This window comes from Oryctolagus cuniculus, chromosome 1 (genome assembly GCF_051225735.1).
Source record: "Oryctolagus cuniculus isolate XC-2025 breed Fujian yellow rabbit chromosome 1, ASM5122573v1, whole genome shotgun sequence".
In the NCBI taxonomy this organism is placed as follows: Eukaryota; Metazoa; Chordata; class Mammalia; order Lagomorpha; family Leporidae; genus Oryctolagus; species Oryctolagus cuniculus.
Window position 1 is genome coordinate 69,844,566 of NC_142867.1, and position 18,323 is coordinate 69,862,888.

Here is an 18,323-nt window from a genome sequence, read left to right on the forward strand (position 1 = left end):
AGTAGGCGGATACAGATGATATCGCCCCCTCCCTCCTTTCCACTGTTTGTGTCTCTTGCCAGCTCCTGCTCTCCATATCCCTGCAAAGGCCATCCCTCGAGAAGTGCTGTAAGGAGTTCTGATGCCTCGGTGGCGTTCGCGTCACTTGTCCTCTTTGTTAGGCCACCTCGCAGCCCTGCTTGAGATGAGATGCTCCTGCCTGGTGTGTGAACAGGGGAGAGCCTGGCTCTTTCTATTCCCTGCCCCCAATCTACCTTCCCAGCCTTTTACTGCCCTGTGCTCTTCCTTCTCCCACAAGCCCCTTGGCTTACCACGCATGATCACATACCCCAGGTATCCTGAGATCATCTGGATTTCAAATGTCACAGCCTGACTCCCAGCTTTCGATTTGGAAAATATTGTCACCACAATTATGCCTGGCCACGTCCCAATCTCTCCACTCCCGAGCATGCTAGAAAGCCACTCTGTTGCTCATCCTGGCTCCTCAGGAAGCCACAGAGCTTAGCCAGTTGGCCACACAAACATGTGCACACACATGCACATGCATACATGTGCAGGGATGCACTCACACACATATACACATACACACATGTGCACATACACACGCACACATGGGCACAGAGACACACATGCACACATGTGCGAAGATGCACTCACACATTCACACATTCACACACATGCACACATACACACATACATATGCAAACACATGTGTACCCTGAGACAACTATCACGGAACACTTTTTTTTTTTTACAGTCTTGTGCTGATATTTTCCATTCTATTCTACCCCCATTTCATTTGTATTTACTTCTTAAAGAGACAAGAAAATAATTTTGACCTACTAAAGAGATTTGCTGATACACAGGTGCTGTGGCCTGCAGTTTGCTAGGCAATGTTCTAATGGCCACCTCTCCTCAATGAAATCCTGTCTCAGGCCAGAGGCCATCTCCTGCCACAGTCTCCATTCATTTGCTTATTCGTCCCTGCACTCATTCCCGATAACATTTCCTGTGGCCTATCTGGAGACTGCCCGGAGCTGTGTGCTGAATGAACAAATCTGGACATGCGGCAGCTCCTGCAGCACTGGCTCAGGGAGAGACACAAGCGCATGTCCAGAAGTTTGTGGAAAATGGAATTACATGCAAATTTATTAGGGTGCAACAATTTTTTGAAAGGTATGCAGTTTTCCCCTATTAATAAGTATTTTCCATGAATTTCTAGAAGTTTCTGCATATGCATATTTGACTTCTTTTTTTTTGCAGCAAGACAAACTTGCATTTACATTCCATTTTGATGAACTTCTAGAAGCACCCTCATGTCTGCAGTGGGAGTGCTGGCCCTGCCTGTGAGCCCTCAGAACACTTCACCCGTACTTCTCTGTAGGTATTCAGAGAGACTGCCGTAAGGACTCCCTGATTCCTTCTGTCATTGACTGTGGCTGACCCCAGGCCATCCCCGCTACTAGGGAGTATAAGTCCAATGACCAAGAAGGCCTGGGACCCACAAAGAGTCCCCAGAGCAAAGGGGTCAGATGCATACCTTCTTCTTCACACCCAGGGCAGAAGAAGGGCTGGGAAGAGTCACCAAATCTGTGTGTTTGGGACACACAAGCTGTGTCCCTCTCTGAGCCTGCTCCTCATAGGATTTGACCCTGTCTACAGGGCGTGATCCTCTGCCTCCTTTGGGATAAGTACTCTGGTTATCTATCTATCTATTTATCTACCTACCTACCTATCTACCTACCTACCTACCTACCTATCTACCTATGTATGTATGTAAGTAACTATGTATGTGTGTTTGTGTGTATCAGAGCAACAGAGAGAGGAGGAGAGAGATCTTCCATCTACTGGTTCACTCCCCAGATGGCTGCAAAGGCTAGGGCTGGGCCAGGCCAAAGCCAGGAACTCCATTTGGGTCTCCCACATGAGTGACAGGAGCCTTTGACTGCTTTCCCAGGCACACCAGCAGGGAGCTGGACTAGAATTGAAGCAGCTGCAAGTGTTGGCTTTCCCTGCCATATGCCACAACACCGACCCCATTCTACCTTTCCTGGAAGTCCCTCAGACTCCTTCAGCTTCTTCTCTTTGGGCTCAGCCAACAGCTCCCTATCCACGTCCACCTACCTGCCGCAGTGGGCTGAATATCTATCAGGCACAGAGGAGCCCAGCTAGACTTCACAACACCACGCTGTTTCTGAGACCAATACCAGGTCCTCAGATGCATTCTGAAGGTTCAAATGGCGTGGGGGCGGTCCAGCTGTCAGAACCTCTTCCTGTACTCTGCTCTCCTGCCCAGCAGCTGCAATCACAGAATGCATTGAGGTGGGCCGCCCCAGGCCCAGCCTCAGTGACCCAGTTAGTCCTTCCCAAGACAACAGCTGCAACCATCGGCGGGAATCAGTTCTGCCTCCAGGGTTCAGTTGGGAGATGTCTCACATTGCTCCCCTCTCCTGGCTGACCTAGCCCAAGCTCCGCTCTCTACAGCTATATCTCTATCCAGCTGGAGATGCTTCTAGTCCTTGCCCTCGCATCTCAATATCCTTCATTGTATTCTCTCCATGGCTCCAGGTGAGGGACAGGTGTGCTACCAGGCAGATGGGGCCCAGGCACCCAGGGTACCACCTAGCCTGGTGACAGAGGTACCCATGCCTGCTCTGTCCTCCCTACTTTGGATCCGTTGAGGTCATGCATGTGGAGCTGGGGGCAGTAGGGGCGGATTGTTGGACAGGGCTACTGTATTCAGTCAACCTGTACTGGACACCTGCTCTGCGACAGGCAGTGTGCTGGGTTCTGGGGATGCAGACGAGTGAGACAGAATTCCAGAGGGAGGCCTTCCTTGCTCAGGGTCCATCTGGCAGCACGTCTGCTGCAGTTCTGAGTCGGTTCTCTTTCTCTGCTTGGCTGGGGCCCTCCCATCTGGGGAGCCGCTGCCCGTTCTCGCTCAGGCTGCCCCTGCTCCAGTGCCAGTGGCACCAGCTGGGGTGCTGTACGGTGGCATGAGACGCCCCATGTCACTCTGGGGAGCCTCCTACTTCTGCATCCAGGTGTGGGATCAGGCCTCTGTGGGAATGGGTTCCTGGGAAGGCTCTGGGTGCCCAGGACTGCCTTACTCGCTTCCACCCCTGGAGGGCACTCCAGCCAATTCCAAGCCCTGGCCTTGAACTCCTCACCCTCCCCTGCTGCCAGCAGCAGAGGTCCCGGCATGCCCTGGGCCCAGTTTGCAGTTGGGCAACTACAGCATGACGAAGTGACCCACAGAGGCTTGCCTTTCCTGCTGGTCTCAGCAATGCCGTTGGGGCTCTGGGTGACAGCCTGCCTTGTGGAGGCCAAGTGAGACCCCAGGCAAACTAAAAACTGTGGTGCAGCATGTGGCGTGCAGGAGGTGATGGGGTGTGGTCTTTCAGTTACACATGGGCACTGAGTCAGGTCTGCCTGCCCATCAGAAATTCTATTCTCTGGACAGGGGCCATTGGAGTCTTCTCTAACAAGGATCCTGGCTGACATCTGGCTGGCAAGAAGGCCGCATTTCCCTTCCTCGAATAATGATGCAACAATCTAAGCCTGGCTACTCTCTGGGTGACTACTGGGCTTCTCTGGAGGGCGGGCCCCTCTCAAGTTCCACTGCCAGTCAAGGAAGTTGGAAGCCATTCTCCCATTATTTTTTTTTTTTTAATTTTGGGCCAGTGCTGTGGCACAGTGGGTTAAGCCATGGCCTGCAGTGCTGGCATCCCACATGGATGCCAGTTCAAGTCTCAGCTGCTCCACTTCTATCCAGCTCCCTGCTAATGTGCTTAGGAAAACAGCAGAGGAGGGACCCAAGTACTTGAGCCATCATCTGCTGCCTGTGAGGGTGCACATTAAGAGGAAGCTGGATTGGAAGTCGATGAGATGGGATTTGAACCAGATATGGGATGTAGGTGTTCCAAGTTGTGTCACAATTGTTGTGCCAAATGTGTACCCCAGATGCTCTTTTCAACATCATCATCATCATCACCATCATCGTCAGGTAATTAGCAAGCATGTTTTTGTGGGGCAGGCACTGGGCTGAGGATTTCATGCATGTTTGGGTCCCATTTAATCATCATGGCAACCCTGTGACAGAGACATTATCACCCCAATCTTACAGAAGAGGACATCAGGGAATTCTCCCAAGGTCACATAGCAAGAAAGTGGGTACCACAGCCTTTCAATCCAGGCTTGGTTGCTCCCAAGGCTTGTGCTATTTCCACCCTGGCACACAGCTGTTATAAAAGTCACTGTTTACTGACCATCTAATGGGTACCAAGCCCTGGGCTACATGCTTTCGCAAGTTAATCTTTTCAAAGACTTCGACGAAACTGCAACTGCTGTTGCCCATTTATATCTGGTGGCCCTGCACCAAGGTTAAAGCATCCTCCGGAGGTCACCAATCACTAGAGGGAGGTAAAGCCAGGGTTGGGACTGTGGGTACTCTCCACCACACTTTCTCCTAGAAGAGGAAAGAAAGCAACAACTCAAGTATGGTCACCGAGCTCACTTTATCCCAGCTGCACAAAATAAGCACTGTGTTACTGGCCCAGGCCGAGAGAATGGAGAACCAAGTAGGTAGTCTAATGGAAAGAGTGCATCCTCCCACCGCGAGGCTGGTTAGTCATGTGGAAGGATGTTCCTGGGGATTGCTTCAGGGATCCGTTGTCCTAGCTGTTTCTTCTGCATCTGGAGCAGCAAGAATGGGGGAGGGGGGGGGGCGCAATGATTGTGGCAAGACACTTTTATAATAACCTTTTGGAGGCTTCCATTACCTATTCATCTGTAGAGCAAGTATTCTATTCCAGGCCATGCCCAAAGTATTATTGGTGTGGAGAGATGAACAGTCCCTGCTTTTACAGTGCACTTAATTTAACCGAAAGTGGCCTGTGTATAAACAGTGATCTGGGAGCTGACTTCTCTGCCTGCTTCTGCCACTCATCTGGAATGGGGTTTTCAGCAGGTGAGGTGAGTGAGCTTCCCTGGACTCTGAATGCTGATGCAAAATTAAGAAAACAGCTACTGGACCCATTCTCACCCTCTTTGTACTTGAAAAACTCCATTGAAGAGCAGAATTAAAAGACATGTTTGTTTTGGGATAAACATTTTTGAAATCTATGCATAGTTTTTTTTTTTTTGTAATATGCATGTTTCATGAACATTCTGAAGATGCTGTGAGTGTCCTGGATGACTACTAAGTGGTACAATGATTAAAGGACAGCGCTTTCCTGAGGGTCCCGTACGGAGGCTGAAAGGCATGTATGTGACTCACTATGTGAGCAGTAAGCCACTTCCTGCAGCCACGTAGCCAGAAGCGGCACAGCTGGGATCTGAAGCCCAACTTGGCTTGATTTCCAGGCCCCCATCATCCCTGCTGCCAAGCAGTCCCTGTATCCCAGCTCAGGCATGTCAAGTTCTACCCCTGATGGGATCCTCACGGCAAGGAAGACCTAACAGAGCAGCAACACTTGGATTCCCGTGCAGGTCTGACAGCGAGTCACAGTGCTCAACTAGCAGACTGAGCAAGTGACCAGGAGGACACATGGGGAACATGTCCCCACAGGCACTGCTCTGCAGGCATGGTGAGGGCATCCCTTAAGCAGAACAGCCCCCAGGCAGTGAGCAAGCCATAGCCCTAATCAGATCCCAAGATGCGCCCAGTCAAGAAAGGCTGAGCAAGCAACATTTTCCTCTGTAGGAACCTCTGGTTCCATCACGCACAGAGGGAGGCCTTCTGCTTGGCATCCTCATTTATGCTCTGGGAGGGTAAGAGCTGCCCCATGACCCTGTCTTGATTCCCCGTTCTTCCCCACTTATGCATGCTCCTGGAGCAAGTGTTTGTGCACTCACGATTTCAACCACTGCCTGTCTGCTGATGGTCTCCTGAATCAACCACTCTCGACCCTCATCCCTGGGTGAGTTCCAGATGACTTGTTAACTGCACATATGCATTTCCTCCTGGTTGTCCTGCCAAGCACTGTCCCTACCTCACCCTTACCATGCACAACGTGGAGGGCAGCACCTTCCTTCCAAACCTGCTCCTATACTCAGGTCCTCAGCCTGGGGAGGAAAGCACCAGCACTCACCCAGGCATCCAGAAGGAGACCCCTCTCACCAGCATCCCTCACTCCCATCAGTTCCACAGCTCCGAGGACTTCCCTCTGCCACTCCACTGTCCCCGAGGGGGCGGCTCTCTGGCACAGAGGTCATGACCACAGCAGGTACACAGTCTGTTACTGTTCAATGAACTGGGCTGACATTTACAGAAAGCTCTGTCCACAGGAGGTGCTACTGCACTGGAGACACGGAAAAGACACGAGGATCCCTCCTCTCGGATACCTCATCCAGCTTTGTGTCCTGATGCGGAGCACAGAGGACAGGGGGCTATTTTCCTGGTTCCTGCGCCCCTTCACTCCTCTGTGACTTTGTGCCAGCCCTTCCCTAGGCTGGGAACACCTTCCTCACCCCTTGTCGATTTCATTACTTCTCATCTTCAAGACTTGCACCTCCAGTGTGGTCTTCCTCCTGTCCAGGAGTAGCTCCTCTTGGGAGCACGTTCCTGGCCTGTCCCACAGTAACTGTCCCTTTTCTGTCTCCCGAGTGGACTCTGAGTGGCCAACAGGCAGGCCTGTGTTCTAACTCATCTCTGTGATCTCAGCACAGCCCCTGGTGCAGAGCAGCCCTCAATCAACAACTGCTCTGCGGATGTCACAACTAAAAGATGAAAAGCACAGAGGCCTGTGGCCTGGGACGCCGGCAGACAGCCCCTCGCCCCATCCTGGGCCTAGCCGAGTCTTCTGGATATCAGTGCTGAGGGAGATTGGCATTGAAGCCTTTCAGATTGTCTAGCGACTGCAGGGTCAGGAAAAACTGATGATCCAAGATTCCCCTGGGACCTTTCATTTCTGTCTCTCCGCCTGTCATCCAGCAGGAACAAGGTGATTTCGCTCACAAAAATTCCAAATGCCTTGGCTGGTGGTTTCGTATATGGGGTTACCCAAGGCGACGTCTCTGCTCCCCCTGCTATTCCACCAGGAACCTTCAGTGCCCACCCTCCTGGCCTTCTCCCGCCCCACCCGCCCCAACACGGCCCCAGTGGTGACTCGGTTCTCCCTGGGAGAGCACTGCCTGGGGCTGGGGCCGAGGACTCACCCTCCATCAAAGGGATTCTCCCCGGGGATGACGTGCGTGCTGTCCTTGCCCACGAGGAACTTGATGCGGTCGTAGAAGGAGTGGAGGTTCTGCTGGGACACAGGGGCCTGTGTCTCCTGGATGATGTCCAGTGGGTCAGGGGAGCCCAGGCACAGGGGGTTGACATGACAGAGGGGCTGCAGGCAGCAGTCAGGGTCCATGCAGTCCAGCAAGCCGTCTGTAGGGGTGACAGAGCATGCGGTTTACATGACTGTGCTGTTAGCCACGGTTTCCAGACGCCTTCATTCATTTCCACTCTCCATCCCATTCACTAAAAACTTCACCATGGGCTGATACAAGCCAAGGCCTGAGCTGGGCACCAAGGAGACCCAGGTGCTTCAGATCTGATCCCAGCTCACCTGTCCAGCAGGAGACAGACAAGTAAGTGTCCAGCGTCTGCCTGAGTTTTCCCCCCGCCCAGAGATAGAAGGAGTAATATTGGAAGCCCAGAGGTGTGACAACACAAGAACATCTGAATGATAACGTCCAATGCTGGGGCTCAGAAGGGGAGAGAAGTGGCTACGAGGAGGCTGCTGGGATGGCTGCTGCAGACTGGGCTGGGCCTGGACGGCCACATCAGGGAGTTGGGCTTTCAACCTCCGGACGCTAGGAGTCGCTGAAAGGTCTCCGGTAGGGGGTGGCTTCATCTGATGGGCACGACTGAAACTGGAGGAGGCCCTAAGAGGAAGCTGGGGCCAGACAGGAGTGGGAGGGGGGTGCTGCTGAGTTTGCACAGGTGGGAAAATACAGGTTGCTTAGGCTAGAGCAGAACTGTGGAAAGGAAGGGAAGCAGAAGGTTCTGGGAGACGTTTAGGAGGTGGAACTACAAGACCTGGTAACTGGCTGGCTTTGGGGGTGAGGAAGAGGCAGTGCTGGTGAGGGCCCTGTATGCAATTCTCAGCCTCTCCCCCAGCCGCTGTGCTCCTGTGCGGCCCGAGGCACAGTCCCCAGCCCTGCCTTCTGTGTGTTGCCATTAGCAGGGAACTCCCTTTGTCATATACATAGGTTTCTTCAGCACTCACAAATCATACTACAGTTCTACCATCTTCCCAAAGTGCCGAGAATGAAATTCTATGAGATAACAGATTTTACAGGCACCCAGTAGAAAAGCTCCAATGGATAAGAAATCCAGGGGGAGAAGGAAAAGCCCCGTGTTACACCTGTGTGCTCTGAGGGCAGAAACCACTCAGATGCAATCCTGCCTGGGTTCCAACTCTGGCTCTACTGCTTGTGAATTCTGGGACTTGGGGCAAACTTTCCACTGCTCTGGGGGCATATATCTGTTCTGGTCATCTCTGTGGTACCCTCAGTATTTACTACAGTTTATTTTTAGATTAGTTTTTAAAAACACAATTTGTATTATATTTATTTGGAAGGGAGTCGGTGGTGGTGGTGGTGGGGAGAAATATCTCCCATTCATGGGGCCAGGCCAAAGTCAGGAGCTGGGAACTCAACCCAGGCCTCTCACATGGGTAGCAGGGAACTAATGCCTTGAGCCATCACCATTGCCTCAAAGGATGCACATTAGCAGGAAGCTGGAATCAGAAGCAGAGCCAGAACTTGAACCCAGGTGCTTAGTTACATGGGATGTGGGTATCCCAGTATGCAAACGCCTGCTCTAGTGGATGTGTTTAAAACAAGGCTGGTATACAAATGAATGAAACTGGATGAACTGATGTACAAATGGAAGCAGGAGATGAGACCAAATGCCACAAAAGCCAGAAAAACCACAGCTTAATTCAGTCCTAAGCAGCTGGCATGGTGGGCCTGAAGTTCTGGTACTGCCTTAAGAGAGGCCCTGGACAAACTGCTGCTCCCCTCCTCAGTAACATGGGGTAACACTGATATGCCCTTTGCATTTCTGTCTTTATGGAGTTTACAATATAGATGCTACCACCAGAGTACTGACTATGTGCTGGCTAGACTCAGAACCTGGTCCTCCTTACTAGCTGTGTGGCCTGGCAAGCTCCCTGACTGCTCTGAAACCCAGCTTAGGGACAAAAATTCCTCTTTTGTTCTCCTACATTCCTTCCTGGTGCTCAGGAGCTGGTGGCATCCTTGAAGGCAGCACAGTGATGGAAGGCAGCTCTGTCCCTGACACCCTAGCTCTGAAACTTCCTACTATGCGGTCTTGGGCAAGTTAAACTCTCTAGCCCAAGTTTCCCATGTCTCTTAAAAGGGTTAGGAAGAGTATGTGTCACATGAAGTATTTGTTACATAAACAAAATAGTCTAGCATGCCTTTCAACCTAGCACAGTTAGCTGACACAGAGTCAGTGCTTAGTAAGGGGTAGCTCCCTTCCTGACCCTGACCCTGACCTTGACCCTGAACCTAGAACATGAATCATCAAAATCCTCTTCTGTTCACCTGCCTGCTTTATTCTGAGGTGTGGGCAAATGGGCTCGCTTCACCCCACCACTGTTCCAGGTCCCAACCTGGGGCTGCCGGGCCAGCTCCCAGTTGCAACCGTCTGGCAAAGCACCTGTCTCCCCGTGGCCAGCAGGCTCCACAGCATCTTCCTGGGCTGCCCCGGTCAGACACTGCTTACACACGTGATTACAGCCCAGGTGGAGGGTTATTTGCATTCTGCTATTGATGTTCACATGGCAGATTCAGCGGCCACGTCCATTACTGCAGAAATGCCCCATTATTCAATCCCAGCGAGTGGGGACGCTGACCATTAAATCAGCCAGCACAATGGAAGGGCCGTGAAAAGTCATGGCTAATTTGAAATTTTATTAGCTCCTGCCTGCTCTTATTTACCACCGAAGCAGTCCCTGGACGCCTGTCTTTCACCTCTTTATAAACACTCTGTGGCACCTGGCAAGAACTACTTCCTGTTGGGGGGCGGGGTGGGGAGAGTTTGCATTCTAGCCCTGGGAGAAGGCTGGCCAGGAATGACGGACATGTTATTATTAATATCCACATTAAACGATGAGGAGGAGGAGGATCAAGCACAGCATAATGAAGTGCCAGGCACAGTGTTAAATACTTGATAAGAAACGTGTCATTAAATCCTCCCACGCCACGAAGAGCCACTGTCATCACCTTCACTGCAGAGAGAAGGTGCCAGAGGCACACAGCGCTCAGGACCTGGGGGAAGGCCGCCAGGTCAGTGAGGGGAGACGCTGACTCCAACTGTGACTCAGTTCCACCTGAGGTCTGAAACGGCCCCTGAGGCTGGGAGGCCTCCAGGAACTCCTTCTCGGGTTGGGAGCAGAGCTCTGTGAATCCCACGGAAAACGCGCCTGTTCCACACTCGCTTCCACAGCCCGGCAGCTCCGTCATGCAGCTCTGTCCCTGACGCTGTAATTTCCATTTCCTCTGTCTTCCCTCCCAGACCTGAGCATCAGGGGCTGTGTGATTCGGGTCAGTATCCCAGGGCCCAGACCTGGACTGCAACACAGCCTGTACTCCACGGTGCTTTCAGGAACCAAAGAATGACTGATCCAGGCCAGAGCAGCTTCTCGAGACTCGCCAATCTGTCTCTGCACCACGTGTGACAGAGAGAGCTCCCTTGGGGAGTCTCATGACAGAGAAACAAGGATTTTCCAAGGAAGAACATCTAGGCTGACCCAGCATGTGTGCACGCCGCACACAGCAAGTGATACAACACACCAGGGTCTTTTAATTAGGATTCGCGTCTTTCATTAGTTCCGGAAAGTTCTGTCCTGAGTTCTTTGAGTATTCCTCTTTCTCTCTAATACGACTTCAGGAATACGACTAAAAGCTTAAAAGCATCTTCCACTTGTCATGTCTTTGAATTTCTATCTGCTGCAAAGTGGTTTACTTCCTCAGCTCTGTATTTCACTTATTTTTCCTTCGTCTGTGTCTGATCTGCTGCTGAATGTGAAGTCCGGGTTGTTAAATTGCCACACTTCACAATTTCTAGATAATCGATTTTGAACTTTGAGAAAACTGCTTGCTTCTTTCTTGATAGCACCTTGCTGCAGCCCCATGGTGGTTCTGCTTCAGTTTATCGGATGTCATTTTAAAACATACTGACTTTAGACTTGGCTTTAGCCAGGTAAGTTTTTGGGAGTGGTGCAACTCTTGGGTGCTGTAGGTGTTGTCTGCAGTGTATGGTCAGTCATTTCTGTGAGTTCTAGGATGCTGATTGACAACTCCAGGGGGTGTGGTTTACTATGGGATCTTGCATAATTGAACTCACCCTTCACAGGGGTTTTCTGGCTACTTCTGCTGTTATTCTAGGGGTACTAGTGGCATAAGGCCACTTTTCAGGTTGATTTCTTAGCCCAGAATTCGAGGACCTCTATTTATTTGCTTGGCAGAAAAAAGAGAGAAAGCAAGAGCCAGTGAGTGAGTCCATCTACTGGCTCATTCTCCAACTGTCTGCAGTAGTTGAGGCTCGGGGGAGGCCAAAGCCAGGAGCTGGGAACTCCATCCAGGTTCCAGTAGGAACCCAATGACTTGAGCCATCACTGCTGCCTCCCAGGGTCTGCATTAGCAGGAATCTGGGGTCAGGAGCTGCAGTTGGGAATCTAACTAGTGTCTTAAGAAGCAAGCTAAATTTCTGGCACACCCCCTTCCGGTTTTTAAGTTTAGATTTTAGTATGTTCTGAGGCATAGGTTCCATGTCTCACAGGGGACCTGTCCACCCCCACTCCCGAGAACCAGGGTATAGGAATGCCTCAGTGACACCCCTGTGGTCCAGCAGGCCCAGGCTTTCAGGCCTGGTCTCCCTCGAGTTGCAGCCTCCTAGGGACCCTGCTTTGTGCAGGGCCCAGCCCCAGTTCTCCACTTCGGTGCACCTTGTCTCCCGATGCTGAATGTACCACAGTTCCTGTGCCCACTGCTCTGGCTTTCAGCTTCATCTTGCTTCTGGAATCCAGGGCACTCTAACCCCCCTTTCTTCTCTGCTAAATTTTTAAAACAAGTCAAAGTGCTTTGTGGTCAGATGGTTTCTGTGATGACCTACTTGGTCATTTTGCTGGAAATAAAAATCCTACCAAGAGCTCTGAGCTTCAGTTCTCTTATCTTTAAAATGAAACCACCAAACTCCTTCACAGGGATGCTGTGAGGACCAGTGTGATCACGGGTGTGAAGCACTTAGCATGATAGACAATTCGTAAGTAAGTGCCTGGTAAGCGGCAGTTACTATTAACTCCTGGCCAGGTACCGCCCATGAACAGATATTTTGGTCACAGACCTGCCACTGGGCCCTACATTGGCGCTTCCCTCTGCACGCATTTCTGGATGCACACTGAACGTGGATAAACATGACCACAGCAACACACATGTACACTGGAGTGGTGGGGACCTCTGGGGACTCGCGTATCTGGATCCTCTGAAATGGAGCTGTGACACAGATGTGCAGTCAGGAGAGATGGGCACTGCGAGTCGTTCATGGCATGCTTTCAGGTTACACCGATTTATGCCAGGCCGAGAATTTGGTCAGCTTCTGCCTTCCTATGTGGACACCTCCAGATCATTTATTTACTCAATATTTGCTTGAGTAGGAAATGACCAATGATTATATTTAAATGAGATACACACGTTTAAAATATGAAGGGTCCCCTGAAATTTTTTTAAAGGCAGTTCACAAGCCCTGATTTTGTGGGAAACCCTCTTTGAGTTTTCAAACATACCCGTGGCTGTCTGAACCAGTGCATGTGGCAGGCCCTCTGACAAGACAGAGTCTTTCTCAGTATCATCTTCTTAGGCACAGGTGACACGTTTGGAAGAAGAGTAAATTCGGAGGTAGATGAGAAATCATCAAGAAATTGTTCTGGGGATTCTCTGGATTGGGCTGGTTGGAAGCATTCGCATTTCAAGTGCTTCATATTTTCGTCGCACACTGCACACTGGTTGGTGGCCTTACGCCCCGTCCAGGCTCGTGTGTAGTCACGAGTCACTTAACAACAAGGGTATGTTTTGAACAATGCATTGTTGAGCAGTTTCACTGTGTGAATACCATAGTGTGAACTTACACGATCTAACACAGCTCTGACTGCACCAGGCCATCAAATCTAAGGGGCCATTGCTGTACACATGGTGCATGGTTGGCGGAAGTGTCATCATGCAATGTATAACTGGATTTGCTATCCTCATGGAGAGACCTCATTTACTGAGCATGAAAAAAAATCAGGAAAATACAGAGGATTTTCCTTCAAATTTTGTAACCCTTAATTTCTTGGGGGGAGGGGAGGAACAATTTTTACCACTAATTTTCCTTTTTTCTCTAATATTGAAAGTTCCCCTCCTCTTATGTGAAAGTCAAAAAGGATGAAGAAATGTCATAAGGCTGCTCAGGCTCCTGAAGGTGGGGGTGGGTGCAGTTGTGGCCCCTCCCCCTGGGGGGTGGCCTCTGATGGGGAGTGGAAGGCGAAGGAAGAAAAGGGACAAGGGGATGGCAGAAATGAAAGCAGAACAGACATGAAAATAAAAGGACCAGCTTTCTGGGGCACTGAGTGAAACATTCCCACGAGGTTCTGTACTCCTGAGCTTGAACTTGAGGGACCCCCGGGCTCAAAGGCTGCAGGTGCACAGAATTTTAGCTTCTGTTTCTGTTGCCATCTCTGCACTCAAGGACAGGGCTGTGCTACTTGCTCTTGTATTGCTTCTCAGCGCCTGCCTGCAGGTGGGTATCAGCTGACCCAGAGAACCAGGACAGACAGGTGAGGAGGAGGGAAATGTCGTCTGAAAGCCCAGAGACAGGTTTCTTGCTGTGGATTATCATTCTGCCTGTCAGGTCTTGGCACATCCCTCACAGGCCTGCACCACCCCCATTCACACTTACAAAACCAGGATAAGCACCTCTCATCTCAACACACCGACAGCCCCCTGGGTTGCAGAGTAAGTCACATAGAGGAACTGTGGTGTCATTCCCACACCATGGGCTCTTCCCTGGAGTTCTGCAGCCACGTTCAAGGCCATGGGAAGGCAGGGGGTCTTCTGCTGACCGTCACTGCTACTGCAAGTGGTCGGCTGGGACTCTGGTCCCTTGGATCCCTATGCATCTGACTGGCGGGCACAACCCCACTGTCCACAGCTTTTTACAGCAAGGCTTTGGCTATTCTTGCTCCCCAAGCCCTGTCCCTCCCCATGGGGATGGCAATTGGCTTGTCTGCGTATCTCAGATGCACAGCAGAGCGCTCAGTGAGCCACTTACTTGTTGGGCAAATGCACGAATGACTATGCCTCAATGAAACAGCTCAATCAATTTTGGGGGGGCCTGGTGAGGACCACGGGGTGTGATGGAACTCATCTCTCTCCTTAGAAAGGAGCATGGGGCATAAGCCTGTTATGTTCATTCTGTGCCCAGGCCCTGGGCACACAGCACTAACACAGTCACACCTCCAAAGGATTGTGCAGAGGGTCTGACAGGGACAGCAGGGTGCCAGGAAGGGGGCTGGTGGGGCTGTGGAGGCCCAAAGGTGGGACCCAGCTCAGGCTGGGGCTGGGGGGCTTCCTGGAAGACAGAGGCTTAGCAGGCAGGATAAGCCCAAAGGAGCCTGGGGGTGTGGGCTGGGGCAGGTTTGGGAACACTATGGCCTGGTAAACTCTTGAGCTTGTGGTTGTTTCCAGGGTTCCTTAAACTGGAGTTCCCATGGACAGTGGACACCAAACCTGTGGTCTGTCTGCTGGCTGGACAGCCCATCGACATCTGCTCACTGACCTCTGCTGTCTGGCCACAGAACTGTCTGGTGTCAGGCTGTGAGCAGCCCCCAGGGAGGAGTGGGTAGAGGGTGGGATGTGTCTTCTGTTCTGCGTGCATCTGGGAGAAGTTTTTGTCATTTGTTAGAATAAATTCTGTGCCTCTCCCCTCCTCCCCAACCCGCAAAGGCTTGCAAAATCTATATCTGCCCCTTGGAATACAAGATTTTTAAAGGTCAATGCTGGTCTTGTCTCTTATCATGAGAAAATGGTTTAGAGAGAGTGTGAAGGGTGACCAATGCTATAGCCACGTGTGAGCTGCCTGTTCCAGCAAAGGGAGATGGGGAGAAGAGAGCAGAGAGCTTCATTCTCAGTTTTCCCGAAATTTCTCCTTCCTAGTCACGTCTTTCTGTTGTCTGAATTGCCACCCATGATGGTTTTTCCTGGGGTCAAGAGCACTAAAGAGATTAGCATACCTTGAAGGGACTTAAAGATCCTTTCTCCAATGAGATCTGGTAGTTTAAGGTCCAGTGGCGTTTGCATCCTGGCTTCCTCTTTTAAAACACAGATTCCTACCTATTTCTGGCTCCCCCACTGATCCACAGTGCAACTGTGTGGAAATCACTTCGGCTTGCCGAGCCTTAGTTCCCTTGAATGCAAATGTCTGCCTTGCAAGTTTGCTGTGAGGACCAGAGATCACACACTCAGAGCGTTCCCCTGGGGAGGGCTGAGGATCACACACACAGCCTCTGGCACAGGGCCTGGACCTAGGAGCATCCTCTGAACGAGTGCTATTATTTGCCTCTGTGTACATTTGGATTTTTTTCATTGTAGCAAAGAACATGTAACAGTTTAGAGTACACATTTTAATAAAGAAAATAGAAAGGGTCAAGATACTTGATTATAAGAAAAAGGAAAATGTAAAATGATATAGTGGGGCCAGTGCTGTGGCACAGTAGGTTAATCCTCTGCCTGCAGCACTGTCACCCTATAAGGGCACTGGTTGTAGACCCAGCTGCTCCTCTTCCAATCCATCTCTCTGTTATGGCCTGGGAAAGCAGTACAAGATGGCCCAAGTCCTTGGGCCCCTGCACCCGCGTGGGAGACCTGGAAGAAGCTCCTGGCTCCTGGTTTCAGATCAGCCAAGCTCCAGCCATTGCAGCTACTTAGGGAGTGAACCAACGGAAGGAAGACCTTTCTCTCTGTCTCTTCCTTTCACTGTCTGTAACTCTACCTCTCAAAAAATAAAAAAAACTTTTTAAAAAATGATAAAGGGAACATAACTCCAATTTAAAAATAACAGATGAATAGCTATTTCATAATAAACGCCCTGCTCCTGGAGTTGCAGGCGCAGAGGGGCAGGAGAGAAAACTGCCATTTTCAGGAGATGGAGGAAGTCTTAGAGGAGCTGAGTAACTCCCTCAAGGTCAGAGACCCAGCCAGCAAGGGAGCCGGGATGTCAACGTGGACAATGTGGGCACAGACCCGGTACTTGCAGTCACTGTGTTACGTCGCTCCTTGTGCACTTTACATGCATAGCGTGCACTCTTCCTAGCAACCTTCCAGGGTGGTCTTAATAGCCCCAGTTTAGAGTCACTTAGCATCTTTGAGCCACAAGTTCACCATCTTTGAAATGGGCGTGAAAGGAACATGTCTCAAATGAGAAGACGCACGTGCCAGCATGTCCTAGGGGGCTTCACAAAGTTAGGGTGGGAACAGGGCACACCCTCGTCCTCAACGAGGGCATGAGGAAGGAGCTCACTGAGTGGGCGAGTCGGGGCCCTGGGTCTGCCCCGTTGGTCCACCTCAGCACTCAGAGCCCAGGGGGAAGCCAGGATGCAGGGGCCTGCACCTGCAGGGGATCGGGGACTGGCAGACACCGGGTCGCTGCCAGGCCAGACTGTGTTTCGCTTTTAAATCTAGACGACAACCAAACGTGAAAACAAAAACAAGCGGCTGAGCTACTCCCAACCCTGCCATATTGTCAAGCATCTTTTTGTTTTTTTCATCTCACAGTTTAGAAACATGGGAACAGGATTCTTAATGGACCTTGAAATTCAAGTTTAAGTTGAGAAAGGTCACTTTACACCCAGCAAATCGGGAAAGAAGAGGTACTTGGCGCTGTCAGATAACTTAAAGAGCCATGGGGGTTGACGATGGAGCAATGGGTCTGAGGCCCCGGGCACCCTGAGCTGCTCCAATGTGGCCAGATTTCACAGATCCTGGCTGTTTCTGATAGCACTCAGCTGGAGCAACTGGACAAAACGCTCCCTGAGCTGCTGGCTCCTCATCATAAGGATACAGTCAGGGGATACGAATACCATGACCTCACAGTGCTGGTGGCTGGAGGCACCACTGCTCTGCAGGCTGTAAAGTGACAGACAAGCTGCTGTCACACACGCATGGGCCTTGGGGCACTTCTGAGCCTACTGGAACCTGAGTCAGCACCATGCTACCTTTCTGTGGGGAGGGGCGCTCATGAGAGGAAGGCAGCAGTGCCCCCCGTTCACAAGGCCATGTGCAGGGGCTCTAGAATCTTCAGGGCTACTCCAGGCTGTGTCCCTGACTTCCTGTGTGAGTGCAACGTGGAGGATGTCACACCCTCTCGCTGGATGCAGGGGAGTGGAAGCTGGGAGTTCAAGTCCTGGTTCTCTGATGTACCGTTCAGTCCTGTTGCTCAGCTTTAAACCCCATGAATTCCTTCTTCAGGCTCCTGATTCACATCAGCCAGCAGCACCGCCCAGCGAGATCTTGAATTATTTATCTGGGCGGATGCTGCATCCCCATGTTGCGGTTGGAGTAAAGCTCCGTTTCATCGGCCCCCATTACATGCAGCCACTGGATGACAATTTCTTCCAAGTGACGGGGAACTCCTTGGGGAGAAAGACGGGGCCTTCTAACCCCTCAGAAAGGAGCACAGGGCCTCGTAGACGGCAGGGGCCCGGCAAACGTGGGTCCGACTGCACTGAAAATAGCTCAGACCTAAGTGCAGCTCATCCCGTGCTCCCTGCACAGCCCACCCTGGCTCTCCCTCTGCTGAAACTGTCCCTGCTTGGCCAGGGCCCAGAAGGGTAAAGGGGCCAGGGTGTGGAGACTGCACCCTGTGGCCCCTGGGGATAGTCCGCTGCCTCGAGTGGTCTCCTTTGTGCCACTGACAAGCAGGGCCCTCTGCACCTTTCCCTCCTCTGTACTGAGAGAACCCAACACCAAGGGCCCTCAGCAATCTGGCCTCCCCAGCTGACTGTACTTCCAGGCATCATGACCCATGAGAGATCTTCGGGGCTGGCCTGGAGGCCCCCTGGGACAGGATCGCCTCACAGCTCCCAGGATGATGCCCAGACACGGGCACCATCAGTGAGTATCAGCGGATTCCTTGTTCACAGCAATTATTCCATTGTACTACTATTTCCCGCACCTCTCTGTCCGTCTACTCACAAGGGGAGGGATGGTGGCTTATTTATCGCTGAAGTCCCGGGTCCCTGGGGAGGGCTTGAGGCATTGTGGACACA

The 18,323-nt window shown here is 51.5% G+C and overlaps 1 protein-coding gene across 24 annotated transcripts in view; it reads right to left on the reverse strand.

The window, feature by feature from the left end:
* The window catches only part of TENM4 (teneurin transmembrane protein 4), a 1,939,017-nt gene that overhangs the window by 85,799 nt on the left and 1,834,895 nt on the right, over nucleotides 1–18,323 (reverse strand). For all 24 annotated transcript variants that reach the window (XM_089331772.1, XM_089331875.1, XM_070076074.2 and 21 more), the window contains one exon: nucleotides 7,159–7,375. In XM_089331772.1, the coding sequence (XP_089187898.1) occupies nucleotides 7,159–7,375 (217 nt within the window). The remainder of the gene's footprint in view (nucleotides 1–7,158; nucleotides 7,376–18,323) is intronic.